General features: G+C 47.4%; 1 protein-coding gene across 2 annotated transcripts in view; it reads left to right on the forward strand.

Annotated features, from left to right (window-relative positions):
* Window positions 1-16836, forward strand: part of DRC7 (dynein regulatory complex subunit 7) — a 203212-nt gene that overhangs the window by 95899 nt on the left and 90477 nt on the right. For both annotated transcript variants that reach the window (XM_085637931.1, XM_085637932.1), the window contains exon 7: window positions 679-897. In XM_085637931.1, coding sequence (XP_085494057.1) covers window positions 679-897 — 219 coding nt within the window. The remainder of the gene's footprint in view (window positions 1-678; window positions 898-16836) is intronic.

Genomic DNA, 16836 nt, shown 5'->3' on the forward strand with positions numbered 1-16836 from the left:
CACAAAGTTCATCCTATATTCATTCTGTACCCTCCTTCTATCATCATCTTCAATTAAAGCCACAGAAACGCCAAACGAGGCACTCCTTCAATTAAGAAGGGATCTCAAAAGTGGTCCTTGCAAGAACAGGGGCGCCCTCAAGTTGACTGGTGTCACGTGTAAACCATGCAATCGATGCTCAAACAATTTTATGTTGTTATTTTTTTTATTTGATTTGTGTGCTTGTATTTGGCACCACACTTAGCAAAGTTAATTGACCACCTACTTCCCATGTATGGCCAAGCCTTCTCAGCATAAGGTCTACAAATCAAAATAAAACCCTCTGGTTTTTTTAATTAGAAGTAAGACCCGCATTGTCCCATCTTCACCTATGTCCTGGGAAACACGTAATAAGAGCTCACATTTGCCTCTCTAACTGACCACCCAAAATGACCTATACAACAAAAAAGAACCTGCACTGGCAGAGTCCTCCGACAGCCTTATCCTCCACATTCCAGAAGAAGAATTTTATTAAATGATACTTGGGTGCCATGTTTCCTTGGAGTGGATCAGGAGCTAAAGAACTCTATATTAGCAGATGAGTGAGGTGCTCAGATCTGTATTCTTTATTTAGTAGTTGAAATTCAAATTACATGGGTGTTAATGTGCAAATAAAAAACTCTTTTTTTCCATTTACAGGAAGATGAAAAGCCAAAACCGGACCCATTGTACGGACTGCGAGTCCATTGCTGGGTTCTTGTTCTTTCCGGCAAGCGCGAAGTTCCAGAGAACTTCTTCATTGACCCATTTACTGGAAAATCCTACAGCACAGCAGATGATAATTTCCTGGGACTCGAGAGCCTATGGAATCACGAGAACTACTGGGTCAACATGCAGGACTGTCGCGATGGCTGCAAGGTAAATATTGAGGCATCTACCTACCACAGCATTGGTTATTAGAATCAGGGTTAGGATGACAGGAGTGACTGGGATGTATGGTGTGGGCAAAGGCTACCATAAAGAAAGCTCTTCAAAGACACCTGCATGGGTTTAGTCATGCAGCAACCTAGGAGGGTGGCCGGGGAGTGTCCAATATACAACAAAATGTATGCATAAACCAGTGGTATCATGAGTGGACCTCTGCCACAAACAGCAGTGCAGTAAATTGAAAGGCGCATGCTAATAGGAGAGAAGATTTGGTAGTGTTCGGCTGCAATTGTTTGTGCAGAGACAGCCAATGCTTTTTCAGCGTATTGCGTTGAGGGCAACACACCATTTTGCTTTTTCCCAAACTGACACAGAAAATTTGTTGCAAATAATGAAAACATCATTTGTAATTTATGCCTCCCTTTGTGATCCGAAATCAAAGAGTCGGTGTTAGACCTGTCAGCCCTTTGGGTGGTCCCTCCTCATCATTATTTATTTTGTCCCACTTTTGCCTCAAACCCTGTTATAATTTTTCCTTTTTGGGAACCACCAGACTTTTTAGTGTTGATGCAGGGTCAGGGAGCCATTTTCCCTACCCCTGGAACTTCTGTCTGAGGGCCTGAGACACAAAATGATGGCCACCCATTGTCACCTGTGACATCACCAGAACCTTCCAGAACATTCTAGAACCCTGTGACAGTGGGAGGCAGTTTAGAATGTTGGGAGGCCATCTCAGGTTGGCAGTTGGCACTTGACTAGAGAGGAGAGAGGACAGAGATTCAGAAGGAGGAAGGAGTGAGGCAGCAGGGGTGGAAACCAGTGCTTGGAGTGGGGTCCAGAAACACACCCTTGATGCTAGTCCCTACTGACCAAGCCCAGCCTAGAGCCCTGTGTGGGACCAAGACCAGAAAAACCATCTTAAGGACCTGAACATTTGGAACAGGCCTTACAAAGGAAGAACAGCAAGTTCCTGACCTGTACAGCAGTGTCCTCCTGGAGTCCTGACGTCGAGAAGCCTGGAGACCTGGAGCCCGAGGTGGAGAAGCGGCGCTGACAGAAAGCAGACGTCGTACCCGGAGCCGCCAGAGGTCGAGAGAGGGCACCGACGGAGGACGTGGAGAGTCACCGGAGGTCGAGTAGGAAGTCACCTGAGGTCGAGGTGTGGCGTCGACGGGGGAGTGAAGTCCGCCCTCCGGAGTCGCCGGAAACCAAGGTGAAGCGCGCAGGAGGTCGGGAGTGGAGGTCGCACTCTGGAGTCGCCTGAGGTCGAGGTGAAGCGCGCAGGAGGTCGGGAGTGGAGATCGCACTCCGGAGTCACCGGAACCCGAGGTGGAGCCGACGGAGGTCGGGAGTGGAGGTCGCACTCCGGAGACACCCGGAAGCGGGGAGACCGTGACCCTGTGACGCCGGAACACGACATCGAGCCAAGGCCGCCCAGCGACATCGATCCGGAGCCGCCTCACGGCACCGACCCGGCGTCAGGTAAAGCCGATCGACACGACATCGAGCCAAGGCCGCCCAGCGACATCGAACCGGAACCGCCAGACGGCATCGACACGGCGTCAAGTGGAACAGATCGACGCGACATCGAACCGGAGCCGTCCAGCGACGTCGACCCGGCGCCGAGCGGAGCCGATCATCGTGAAAAGGGCAGTAAGTGGTAGAGGGGGCGTCTGAGGCCCCGTGGAGCCCTAAAAGACAATTCTAGGGGCTAGAGGGGTGTTAGAACCAGCTTGGGAGTGCCAGGGGTGAACTGAGACTGGTGCAGTGACCTCTGTGAGGGGTTGTGTATTTTGGGAGAGCCAGATCCTTAGGTTACCCTTATTCTACCTCAGTTCAGGCCCAGCCTTGACCAATCTAGGTGGGACACCCCCCATGTCATCCAAATGACCACAATCTGTACTTGGGCAAAGTGAAACCAAACTACCTCGTGAAAGGGTGGTGAACTGTAATTGTCATTGATTGTGTTATTTAAGTTATTGAGGGTGCTTTATTTATTGTCTTCCACTGTATTTATTCCTGACTGTATTTATTTGCCATCTGTATTTATTGCACCTATATTTATTCCTTGCCTATTTATGACCTGATCCTATTTATTGAAACCCCACTGTGGTATTATTTATTTGACCTGCTAATTCCAGGAAAAGTCTTATTGTGTTGTATTGTATTTATTTTTATGAAACCTGCAACTAAGAGAAAAAGATAAAGACAAACTACTTTCTTTCATAATTTTTACGGTGTAGTGTCGTTTTTGGAACGGATGAACGCATGGTTATTGTGAGGGTGTGACGTACGCTTAGCACGGTGCCTGACCCCCGACCGCTCGAGCCAAGCTACCGTTGTGCTTGGAAACCTGGTGACTGCTAACCCGGTTGCCCGGTTTCCAACATAAAATTGGTGGCAGCGGTGGGATTGAGCTGTGCTTGCGTCCACTCGACAATAACTGTGGGTAGTCCATAGGCCTACACCGGGAGTTTTCTCCAAGCGGACTTCCTAATTTTGAGTTTTGTTTTTTCCAAATTTACTTCTGGTGGTGGGAGGAGGTATTATAAAAGGTACCCCCCTGCATAGCTTCTGTAAGCAACTGTCTTCTAACCTGAGTGGGCAAAATGGAGTTTGTACTAGAGGATGTGGAAACTTATACTGTGGCCCAACTCAGAGAGTTTTGTGAGCGAGAGGGGGTGTTTTGCCCCCAAGGTGCAAAGAAGGGTGAACTCCAGACCAGCTTGAGGGCTTGGGGGGAGGCACGGCGAGAAAGTACGGTTGAGAAGGAGGACAGGGATGGGGAGCCTGACAGCGAGGGGGCTGGTTTGTACCAATCTGAGGTGGGGAACCTAGTAGCGGGGACCAGAACACCTTCAAGGAAGGGCAGCAGTGTCTCTAGCCACAGCTTATTAGAAGCAGAATTTACTGACCGGAGGGAGAAAAGACAGCTCACATGGGATTTGGCGAAGCTGGAGAATGAAAAAGAGGAACGGAGGATGGCTCACGAGTTGAGGCTCAGGGAGATAGATCTCCAGATCCTACGGGTCGGGGCACACCCTGTTCCTAGTGGTGGCAGCGAAGAAAGAGAAGTCACCAGGGAATCCAAACCCTATTTGCCAAAAGACATAGTAGCTAGTTATAGTGCGGGTGATGATATCGCCAAGTGGCTAGCGGCCTATGAGATCTCATTAAGAGTCCATGGGGTTCCAGAGAAGTATTGGGGAGGGGGATTGTATAAATACATGCCTCCAGCTGGTAGGGATACATTATTGGCCCTAGAGCAGGATGAGCAGACCCACTACCCCACCATGAAAGTGGCGCTCGTGAGGAAGTTTGGACTAACACCCGAGAAGTACAGACAGAAGTTCTGGGGTAGACACAAACTGGGCACACAGAATTGGGTGGATTTCCTGGACTATGCAAAGAAGGCATTAGAGGGTTGGATACAAGGCAGTGAGGTGAGGGACTACGAGGGGTTGTTTGATTAGATGTTGAAGGAACACCTGCTCGAAAAATGTTTCCCTGAACTGCGTCAACACCTGGTGGATAGCAAGCTGACCAATCCCCGGAAGCTTGCTGAGGAGGCGGACATTTGGGCTAGTACCCGGGTGTCCACAAGGGGGACTGGAGGAGACTCTCAAAAGACTGGACAGGGCGCCCCCCAGAAGAAAGAGGGAGGGGAAAAGAAAACGGAGTTCTCTAAAGGCCCCCAAAATAGTTCCCAAGGGAAGGGAACAGGATTCACCCCTAGGGCTAACCCACCCAGAAACCCTAATCCTGGCCAGAGTCAGCAGCTAAGGGTTGTCCATTGCTACGAGTGCGGTGGTGTCGGACACTAATAGGGAGATGTGAAGTGCCCGAAAAGACCACCCCCTTCCATCGGAGGAAAGGCCCCCGGAGTAGCTAGTGTAGTGCTCGGGGAGGAGATGCCCCTAGGTAAGGGAAGGGAGTGGGCGGGCGTCACTTTAGTGTCCCTGGGAGAACGGGAGATGGTTCCTAAGATCCAGGTGCCCGCAAATACCACAAAGTATGGGCAGTGGGTCACCATCAACGGCCAAAGAGGGGAGGCTCTGAGAGACACAGGAGCCAGTATGACTATGGTACGTAGCCAGCTGGTGTCTCCAGAGCAGGTGATTCCCCATGTACTCCACCCCGCCGCGATGGCTGACGGCAGAATGGGCCACTATCCGGTGGCCGAGGTTCCATTTGAATGGGAAGGGGTTGCAGGGTTACTTCGAGTTGCCGTAAGCCCTGCCGTGCCAGTCGATTGTCTGCTGGGGAATGACATGGAGCATAATGCTTGGAAGGAGGTGGAATACCGGACTCATGCTGAGATGCTGGGTACACCTGACTGGGCCTGTGTCAGCACAAGGTCTGCGACTACCCGGAGGGGGAGTTCATTTAGGCGGGAGCCTGGAACAAAGGCACCGCCGGCTGCCAATCAAGGGAAGAACCGAAGGCAGGAGGAGCCTGCCTCGGCATCCGCGCCCCGTGTGACGGATAGGCCACCGGAGGTGGTGGACCAGGAGTCCGCGGAGGGGGATGTTACCAAACTGGAGAACCTACCCATCCCGGCCGAGTGGCACGTGGAGGGAGGGCCGACCAGGGAGGAATTCTGCAAGGGCCAGAGGGAGTGTCCTACCCTTGAGGGACTGAGGCGACAGGCCGAAGCCCAGGCAGCAGGGAACGTTGAGGGGAACTATAATATTTACTGGGAGGATGGCCTCCTCTACAGTGAACCCAAGGCGCCCCTGCACGGATCGTCACGGGCCTTGGTTGTCCCTCAACGTTACCGAGCCTTCCTTCTGGAATTGGCTCATGAGATCCCCTTGGCAGGACACCTGGGGCAAGACAAGACCTTTGCCCGTCTTGTCCCACACTTTTATTGGCCTCAAATGAAAGTGTCGTCCGACACCTACTGCCGGACATGTGTGTCTTGTCAAGCCAGTGGGAAAACAGGGGTGAAGTTGAAAGCTCCCCTGGAACCACTTCCTGTCGTTAGCACCCCCTTTGAAAGGGTGGGCATCGACATTGTGGGTCCGTTAGATCCGCCTACTACAGCTGGTCACAGGTTTATCCTGGTTCTGGTGGATCATGCCACACAGTACCCAGAGGCCATACCTCTGAGGACCATTACTGCACCTGTTGTGGCTAGGGCCCTGATGGGAATCTTTACCCGAGTGGGTTTTCCCAAGGAAGTTGTGTCCGACAGGGGGACCAACTTCATGTCAGCATACATGCGGGTGATGTGGAAGGAGTGTGGAGTGACCTACCGGTTCACCACTCCTTACCACCCCCAGACCAATGGTCTGGTGGAGAGGTTCAACAAAACCTTGAAAGGCATGATCAGAAGTCTGCCTGAAAGCCTGCGGAGGAAATGGGACGTCCTCCTACCCTGTCTATTGTTCTCTTACAGGGAAGTGCCACAAAAGGGAGTGGGCTTCAGCCCCTTCGAGCTTTTGTATGGGCACCCTGTGCGTGGACCTCTCAGCCTGGTGAGAGACGGATGGGAAAGAACTCCCAGAAAGCTTCCCCAGGACGTGGTGAGCTACATGCTGGCCTTCCGGAGCCAAATGGCTAAGTTGTGGAAGCAAGCTTCTGACAACTTGGAAGCCAGCCAAGCAGTGATGAAGGCGTGGTATGACCACAATGCTCACCCGGTGGAGTTGGAGCCTGGCCAGAAGGTGTGGGTGATCGAACCAGGAGAGCTTAGCGCCCTCCAGGATCGCTGGTCAGGACCCTTTGAGGTGTTGGAGAAGAAGGGTAAGGCTACCTACTTGGTGGACCTGAAGACCCCTCGTCAGCCCCTACGGGTGCTGCATGCCAACCGCCTCAAACCCCACCATGAGAGGCCCGAAGTCCTATTGTTAATGGTGACTGACGGAGCAGAGGACGTGGAAAGCGAGCCTCTCCCCGACTTATTTGCGTCTCAAGAGAAGGATGGGTTGGTGGAGGGAGTGATCCTCTCCCCGTCCCTAACTCCTGAACAGCAGGAGGACTGCCGCCAGGTCCTGGGGCAGTACTCGTCGTTGTTCTCCCTTGTTCCGGGTAGGACTCACCTGTGCGTCCATGACGTGGACACAGGAGACAGCCCACCTGTGAAGTCAAAGATCTACCGGATGACAGACAAGGTGAAGGCCAGCATTCACAGTGAAGTCACTAAGATGCTGGAGCTAGGAGAAATTGAACCTTCCAGCAGCCCCTGGTCCAGTCCGGTGGTGCTAGTACCAAAAGCTGCACCACCGGGGGCCCAACCGGAACTGAGGTTCTGTGTGGACTACCGGGGACTGAACTCAGTGACCAAGACTGATGCTCATCCGATCCCGAGGGCGGATGAACTGATTGACCGGCTGGGAGCTGCCCAATATCTGAGTACCTTTGACCTGACTTCCGGGTACTGGCAGATCTCTCTGACTGATGGAGCTAAGGAAAGGTCAGCCTTCTCCACGCCCAAGGGCCACTACCAGTTCTGCGTGATGCCCTTCGGGCTCAAGAACGCACCTGCCACGTTTCAGCGTCTGGTGAACCAGATCCTCACTGGAATGGAGAGTTTCTCTGCTGCTTATCTGGACGACATTGCCGTCTTCAGTAACAGCTGGGAGGATCACTTGCGTCACCTGCAAGCTGTTCTCCAGGCCCTGAAACACGCTGGTTTAACGATCAAGGCCAGTAAATGCCAGATCTGGCAGGGGTCGGTAGTGTACCTTGGACACTTGGTGGGTAGGAGAGCGGTGCAGCCCCTCCAGGCAAAAATCGAGGCAATCATGGCCTGGGAACCCCCCAAGACTCAGACTGAGGTCCGAGCTTTTCTGGGCCTCACCGGATATTACCGCCGCTTCGTGAAGGGGTATGGTACCATTGTGGCCCCCCTCACGGAGCTTACGTCCAAGAAACAACCTCGACGGGTAGTCTGGACGGAGGCTTGCCAGCAGGCCTTTGTGAAACTGAAGCAAGCCATGTGCGAGGCCCCGGTCTTAAGGGCCCCAGATTTTTCCAAGGAGTTCATTGTCCAGACAGATGCATCGGAACATGGCATTGGGGCAGTGTTATCGCAACTCAATGAAGAGGGTCTGGATCAACCCGTGGTCTTCCTATCCCGGAGACTACTTCCCAGGGAACAGAAGTGGAGTGCAATAGACCGTGAAGCCTTTGCAGTGGTATGGGCTTTGAAGAAGTTGCGGCCATACCTGTTTGGCTCGCACTTCCTAGTTCAGACCGACCACAGACCCCTTCGGTGGCTGATGCAGATGAAGGGGGAGAATCCCAAGTTGCTAAGGTGGTCTATCTCCCTACAGGGAATGGACTTTCAGGTGGAACATCGGCCTGGAGTGGACCACGCCAATGCAGACGGTCTCTCAAGGTATTTCCGCCTTAGTGATGAGAACTCCCAAGGGGTTGGGTAGCTCTCCCCACTTTCAGCTGGGAGGCACGCGTGTTAGACCTGTCAGCCCTTTGGGTGGTCCCTCCTCATCATTATTTATTTTGTCCCACTTTTGCCTCAAACCCTGTTATAATATTTCCTTTTTGGGAACCACCAGACTTTTTAGTGTTGATGCAGGGTCAGGGAGCCATTTTCCCTACCCCTGGAACTTCTGTCTGAGGGCCTGAGAAACAAAATGGTGGCCACCCATTGTCACCTGTGACATCACCAGAACCTTCCAGAACATTCTAGAACCCTGTGACAGTGGGAGGCAGTTTAGAATGTTGGGAGGCCATCTCAGGTTGGCAGTTGGCACTTGACTAGAGAGGAGAGAGGACAGTGATTCAGAAGGAGGAAGGAGTGAGGCAGCAGGGGTGGAAACCAGTGCTTGGAGTGGGGTCCAGAAACCCACCCTTGATGCTAGTCCCTACTGACCAAGCCCAGCCTAGAGCCCTGTGTGGGACCAAGACCAGAAAAACCATCTTAAGGACCTGAACATTTGGAACAGGCCTTACAAAGGAATAACAGCAAGTTCCTGACCTGTACAGCAGTGTCCTCCTGGAGTCCTGACGTCGAGAAGCCTGGAGACCTGGAGCCCGAGGTGGAGAAGCGGCGCTGACAGAAAGCAGACGTCGTACCCGGAGCTGCCAGAGGTCGAGAGAGGGCACCGACGGAGGACGTGGAGAGTCACCGGAGGTCGAGTAGGAAGTCACCTGAGGTCGAGGTGTGGCGTCGACGGGGGAGTGAAGTCCGCCCTCCGGAGTCGCCGGAAACCAAGGTGAAGCGCGCAGGAGGTCGGGAGTGGAGGTCGCACTCCGGAGTCGCCTGAGGTCGAGGTGAAGCGCGCAGGAGGTCGGGAGTGGAGATCGCACTCCGGAGTCGCCGGAACCCGATGTGGAGCCGACGGAGGTCGGGAGTGGAGGTCGCACTCCGGAGACACCCGGAAACGGGGAGACCGTGACCCTGTGACGCCGGAACACGACATCGAGCCAAGGCCGCCCAGCGACATCGATCCGGAGCCGCCTCACGGCACCGACCCGGCGTCAGGTAAAGCCGATCGACACGACATCGAGCCAAGGCCGCCCAGCGACATCGAACCGGAACCGCCAGATGGCATCGACACGGCGTCAAGTGGAACAGATCGACGCGACATCGAACCGGAGCCGTCCAGCGACGTCGACCCGGCGCCGAGCGGAGCCGATCATCGTGAAAAGGGCAGTAAGTGGTAGAGGGGGCGTCTGAGGCCCCGTGGAGCCCTAAAAGACCATTCTAGGGGCTAGAGGGGTGTTAGAACCAGCTTGGGAGTGCCAGGGGTGAACTGAGACTGGTGCAGTGACCTCTGTGAGGGGTTGTGTATTTTGGGAGAGCCAGATCCTTAGGTTACCCTTATTCTACCTCAGTTCAGGCCCAGCCTTGACCAATCTAGGTGGGACACCCCCCATGTCATCCAAATGACCACAATCTGTACTTGGGCAAAGTGAAACCAAACTACCTCGTGAAAGGGTGGTGAACTGTAATTGTCATTGATTGTGTTATTTAAGTTATTGAGGGTGCTTTATTTATTGTCTTCCACTGTATTTATTCCTGACTGTATTTATTTGCCATCTGTATTTATTGCACCTATATTTATTCCTTGCCTATTTATGACCTGATCCTATTTATTGAAACCCCACTGTGGTATTATTTATTTGACCTGCTAATTCCAGGAAAAGTCTTATTGTGTTGTATTGTATTTATTTTTATGAAACCTGCAACTAAGAGAAAAAGATCAAGACAAACTACTTTCTTTCATAATTTTTACGGTGTAGTGTCGTTTTTGGAACGGATGAACGCATGGTTATTGTGAGGGTGTGACATACGCTTAGCACGGTGCCTGACCCCCGACCGCTCGAGCCAAGCTACCGTTGTGCTTGGAAACCTGGTGACTGCTAACCCGGTTGCCCGGTTTCCAACAGTCGGTCTCTGTGCTAATTATTCACATCCAAGTCTCCAAAAAATCATGGTAAGCAATATTGGACACATTACGTCACAGCCCAAAGATCTAGTTCACATGCAGGGCAGGTTACGGAGATGACCATGCAGCACAAGGGCTTCTCTTTGAAAGAGGAGGGAAAAGGCAGCTTTGAAGATGCAGAGCAGGTAATTTGCTAACTCTTGCATCTCCTATAGAGGGGATGTCCCCCCTGGGCACAGCTTAAAAATCCCACTCAACGGTGGTGTTCATTCAATCATAATATAATCTCAACGTTGATGCGTTTTGTTGTATGAATGTTTAATTCACATCATAACAAGTTTTGCATCAAGACTTTCTGAGTATATAAATCATCATCAAAGTTCCTTGAAATTTAACAATCCGTTAGAAAGTAACTCCAATTCACATCAATCCCGATGCATTTCGGGCATTGTAGATGCCCTTCGTCAGGGGTACTTCTGAAAACATAGACCAAACATTTGAACGCACATCATGGCCTATGAAGAGATCATCAATCTTACAGACCTCAGAGCAGACACATTTACTTTTACAGAAACTGATGCTACTAAAATCTACGCACTGATTCAGGAAGGTATCACCCCCATCTCCAATAAGAGAAACAAGGAAAGCAACATCAAACAACTATTATATCTTTTGAAAAGAGAATCTAACCAAAGGCTACATGCCAGTATGCTCATAAGGTATCATCGTGCACAACGTATCCCAAGAGGATTAAGAGTACCACTTAAGCCATTACTTTGCAAGAATAATCCACGCTTTATTGAAAAATGGTACGCTATCCTGTACAAATGTTCACTAGACCTAATTTTGCTTATCATAGAGGAACTGTCAAAAGTACTAGAAGAACTGTCAACAGAAATAGCTCAAATAAAATCGGAACTAGCCGAAACCATGGAATCAGCAGACCTAACTAAAACTTTGGATGAAATCAACTTACAATTAAATAAATACACACAAGAAATACAAGAACGTAAAATCTGCAAATTCAAACACAACACTATTGATTATAAACTCGGAGAGGTTTACACTTGGGCAGAAGTGTACGCCCGCCGTAGACAAAATCGACCCTACAATTCCAACACGGAAACAGAAACATCATCTTCCGACAGTGATTCACGTTCATGCACACCTGGTACCACAGTCACCACCACCATGCCCACCGAGGATATGACTTCAGCTACATCTACATCCATACCTGCGGTACATTTTTTAGAGGAAAGCCCAGGAAATCGGGACGACCCAGGAGGGGCAACAGAAAAAGACACAGACAAAGAACAGACAACATTGAAGACCGACAAGAAGAGCAGAAGGAAGAAATAAGAGATTATGATAACTAGTGATTAATATTTCATCGCATGAACTTACTACTCCTGAAATTCGCACTTTACAGAAAGGCCAATCTTTTGTTCCAACCTCCACCACCAACACTTTGGAACTTGAAATCAGTTTTTTCACATTCATGAGAAACATGCGATTGAGAAATTATTTAGAAAATATGGTTCACATAACAGAGAAAGATGAAGAGTCTGTTTTAAAAGGATTGCGACCGCGTAGCACATTTTTGGCTCCGGTGAGTCATAAAACATTGGACACTTTTGAAAATTTAGTCAAGCATGACTTGTCATTACTTAAATTTCAACAGAAGTTGAAACACTCCAACCTTACTGTTAAAGACAGAAGCACATTGAAAAATTTGGCGAAAAATAAAGACATAGTGTGTCAGAATGCTGATAAGGGCGGCGCCCTAGTGATTATGGACAGTAACTTCTATCATGAACAAATAACGGCACATGTGTCTGATATTAACACCTACGCTTTGCTTGATCAGAATCCAACTCAACATTTTCTCACCATCCTTACCACCATAGTCCAAAAAGCAGTAGACAATGGGATTATCACAGAAAGAACAAAAAGATTTTTAATTCAAGAGAATCCCAGGTCGCCTTCATTTTATATGCTTCCCAAAGTCCACAAGGATCTATTTAAACCACCTTTCAGACCTATTGTTTCTACCAGGGGCAGTATTCACGAGTCCATAGGCAAATTCATCGATAAATATCTTCAACCTTTTGTCATGAAAACAAATACCTACATTCGTGACACCACAGACTTTATCACGAAAATCAATCAACTTCATATCTCACCTGAAGAGGAACTCTGGTTGTGCACTGTGGATGTCAAATCACTGTACACCTCTATTCCACATGATTTAGGAATAGAGGCCATCGAACGAACTTTATTGGATTCTACACTGAAAACCAATCTGCAAGTATTTATTATGGAACTCTTGATATTCACTCTCTATCAGAGTTATTTCAAATGGGATGGCAAGTGGTTTCTTCAACTCAGCGGAACTTCGATGGGCAATTGTGCAGCCCCATCGAATGCGAATCTGTTTATGCACTACTTTGAAGAACAACATATTTTAATCACCCCTACTTGGCTACAGTACAAAAAAATGTACGTAAGATTCATTGATGACATCTTCATTATGTGGTCTGGTCCACTTGACACCTTGAAACAAGCTCTTGTGCAATTGAATGAAATAGATGGTCGCATTCAATTTACATCTGAAGTACATAAAGAACAGATGAACTTTTTAGATGTGCAGATTCGGATCAAACAAGGAAAACTGACAACTAACATCTTTCGAAAAAACACTGATCGTAATAGCATATTGCATTTCAACAGTTTTCACAAACACAGTTTGAAAAGAAATTTGCCATTTTCTCAATTACTACGTGTGAAACGAATAGTATCGGATCCAGAAGAATGCAACACACAAATTGAGTTCATGCTAATTAGATTTAAAAAAAGAGGATATCCAGAGGAGTTATTACAACAAGCCAGTGACAGATGCGCAAAAATCAACAGGAAAGACTTGTTGTCTGTGAAGGATAAGAAAGATCTAAATCGGATAGTCTTAGTCTCCAAATACTCGACAATTTCCAATCGTTACTGGAACATTATTTTGAAACATTGGGCCATGTTGAGTTTAGAACCCGACATTAAAGGTCTGTTTGAACAAAAACCTGTGTTCGCTTACACACGAGGACCTAATCTCAAGGAATTATTAACGAAAATACCCAATGACTCAGACTTGACATCCTATAAAGAACTACAACCTTGTTATAACTGCAGCAACAGCCATAATTCCATACCTGGTAATGTCATCAATCATCCCATGAAAGGCACGAAGATTAAACTTCGGGTAAATGCCACATGTAATACTTCAAATGTGATTTCTCTTCTCAAATGTTCTTGTGGCTTAAGTTATGTTGGACATACAGAAAGAAAGATCCGTACCCGTATCTTAGAGCACAAGAGCAACATCTGAACCAAGAATCTTAAATCGACAGTGGCTTCACACTTTCTGGAGAAAAAACATAATATCAGCCAACTAAAATTTCTGATTCTAGAAATAATTGAAAAGAGAGAAGGTTGGAACAACAAGAACAGATTATTACAAAGAGAGAACCATTGGATACGGTTCTTGTGTAAAATGCAACCCAATGGGTTAAATGACAGAATGGAATTTCTTTATTATCTGTAAAAAAGCTAGAACTGATGTACCTATTCCACTCTTTTTTATACATGCAATGTGCCTACAGGCATTTATTTTTGATATATTGTTTTTGGATATATTATCTGCATCGACCGATCTTTGAATCATGTTTCACATTCATAATGACAACTATTGTTTTTCAATTTTTTCATGTTAAAGTTTTGTTTTTGTTTCACACAACGTGCCTGTTCACTTTAAATATTCTTTTTATGTTATTGCCAAAACTTACATCTAAAACATTTCACTCGATCTATCCGACACATTTCACCCTTTCCTATCATGGCGCACAGAACCTCTTACTATAGTCAGCCCTTTACCTCTTACCTATTCAGTTATTTCGTGATCTCGCAAGACTAACTCTATTACTACCGGCTTCATCATTTGAACAAACTAATTGAATCACGGGAGAAGCCAGTTCACTAACAACACCACGTTCACATCTCTGACTTTTTTGTAAGTATTGAGCTATTGGTGCTGCTGCGCTTAAATATTCAGCTGTCTTCTTGCAGCTAGTATTTTGAATGTTCATTTGCGTTATTATCTTTACAGGCAAATCATGTTTTAGAGGGCAACATTTTCCAAGAAAGAACGCATTATGTTGACCTACGATTTTTTATCACGCTAGTTGATACACACACTGCTAATCCACCTGATTTATTGAGTTTGCAATCTTTTTTCCGATAACCTAGTCGCTTCAATGCTTGTGTCACGTTGAGTTTCACAACCGAGATCACACTTTATGATAACACACCTCTCAGGTGTCATCGAGCACTCTTTCACCAACCTTAGATCTCACTCCATTTTTGCTTTATCTTTGGGAATTGTATTCTCACTGCGTATTTTATCATCCAACTTCACCACGTGGTGTGTTTCAGCTTTCTACTTTTAACATACTAGATATCAGCATGATTCATCTATATAATCTAGATTGGTTACATTGCACAGATTGTTCTTTTATGTCAAATCTGCTTTCCTGAATGAATTTTGTTTTTGGTCTATGTTTTCAGAAGTTTCCCCTGACGAACGGCATCTACAATGCCTGAAATGCATCGGGATTGATGTGAATTGGAGTTACTTTCTAACGGATTGTTAAATTTCAAGGAACTTTGATGATGATTTATATACTCAGAAAGTCTTGATGAAAAACTTGTTATGATGTGAATTAAACATTCATACAACAAAACGCATCAACGTTAAGATTATATTATGATTGAATGAACACCACCGTTGAGTGGGATTTTTAAGCTGTGCCTAGGGGGACATCTCCTCTATAGGAGATGCCACTGTTTACCATGCCTTACTTCAACACTTTTTGGATCAGAAAGTGAAGCCCCAGGAGCACGCCACACCCTACAATTTTGGAATATTTTGGTAGTGCGTGTCCCCACCATTTAATTTGCTAACTCTGTCATCAAAGACACTGTCCCAAAGGACATTTTGTCAGTGCATTATTTCCACTAACAAACTATACCTTAAGCTAATAAGCCTTGTGAATACAAAAATATGTCCTCAAGACTGAGACTGATTGTGAGTTTAATGCCCAGTGGTGAGAGGACATTACCTCCGCCGTTCTGGCATACTACTGTATGTCAAATTTAGAGATGAGTGGCGGACCAGCAGTCATCTCTGTACTATGAGAGGAACTGTCCTAACGGCGGGTCATTTCAATATGCAAAAGTTTGGTTCACTGCCACTGTCGGTTGTGACGGCCATTCACCAAACATTTTCATTTGTTTGGTTTTCAAAAACAAACTCCCAAAGCAGTAGTTTTTTTCAGAAATCTTTTAAAAAACTAACGACACCACCCACACCCTGGGACTGGCAGTCTTCTCCCAAGGTGTGGGAGTCATTATTCCCTTCGCTGCCAGGTTTTTCCTGGTGGTTTTGGACAGGAAAAAAACACATTACACTATTCATCCTAAATAGGGTGGGCGGTGAAATGTCCTTTCTCTGATGGACACCTACTCCATTGGGCCATCTGAGGAAGTTTTCCCTTGCTGGAGCCAACAGGGGGCATGGTCAACAGAAAAGGTAAACCCCTCCTGTCTATAAATGAGGTGGTGGGCCTAGGGTTGGCCGACTGTGTGGCGTTTGTGATGGAGTATCCTGTATGCCAAACTCTACATCAGGTCCTGAAACACTAACTTCGATATCGGCAAGATTAAGATAAACACAGCTGACTCTACTCAAAAGATCTGGGTTGAAAATTGAAGAAAGGGAAAACCACTGAGACGACCAAGGGTCCACCGGAAAAATAGGAGGCTGAAAAGGTACATAGACCCTTTGGTGTATACAAGCAAAAAAGATGCCTGAGACTAAAAATGCAACACTTCTACAGAAAATGAGTATTTAGGTTAAATGCCTGCCTAAATCCATTTTCATACACAGTCATCAGATAGATCATGCTGGGTTAGTGTTGCACAGTCATGACCAGTTAAGAATCTGGTTTTAAGCTGAAGGTGCAACCAAATATAATTGACGCCCCACTGAATGAAAAATATTTGCACACCAAATGCGCTGATTAGTCCATAGAAAACAAGCATTGGCATAGCCAATAGGTCTCGCCTTTTGGACCTTATAAATATTTAGACATGCAGCATATTGTCCTGGGTATCTTGCTTCTCTCAACTAACTCATGTTGGATGACGCAGGTGAATAGACAGGCGTAATGTGAAGTGTCACTAAAAGTGCTGGAATTTACCTATGAAAGGTTGCCTGCTTTCAATAATTATTGTTCTTGATGTCACGGGCCAGGTGGAAGGACCAGCATGTACAATCTGTGCTGTTTAATGACATCTCCTAATGAGACACAGTCATGTTAATGTGTCAGCAAATGGAAAAAAGTGCTGTTCAGCAACAAGGAACTCAACATGGCCCAAGAAGAGTATCACGTTCTGGGGCCATTCCAAGGATTATGAAATAAAGGAGATTTGAGGTGTGCTATTATTTACATTAACATAAACAGGC

Source organism: Triturus cristatus, chromosome 12 (assembly GCF_964204655.1).
Source record: "Triturus cristatus chromosome 12, aTriCri1.1, whole genome shotgun sequence".
Classification (NCBI taxonomy): domain Eukaryota; kingdom Metazoa; phylum Chordata; class Amphibia; order Caudata; family Salamandridae; genus Triturus; species Triturus cristatus.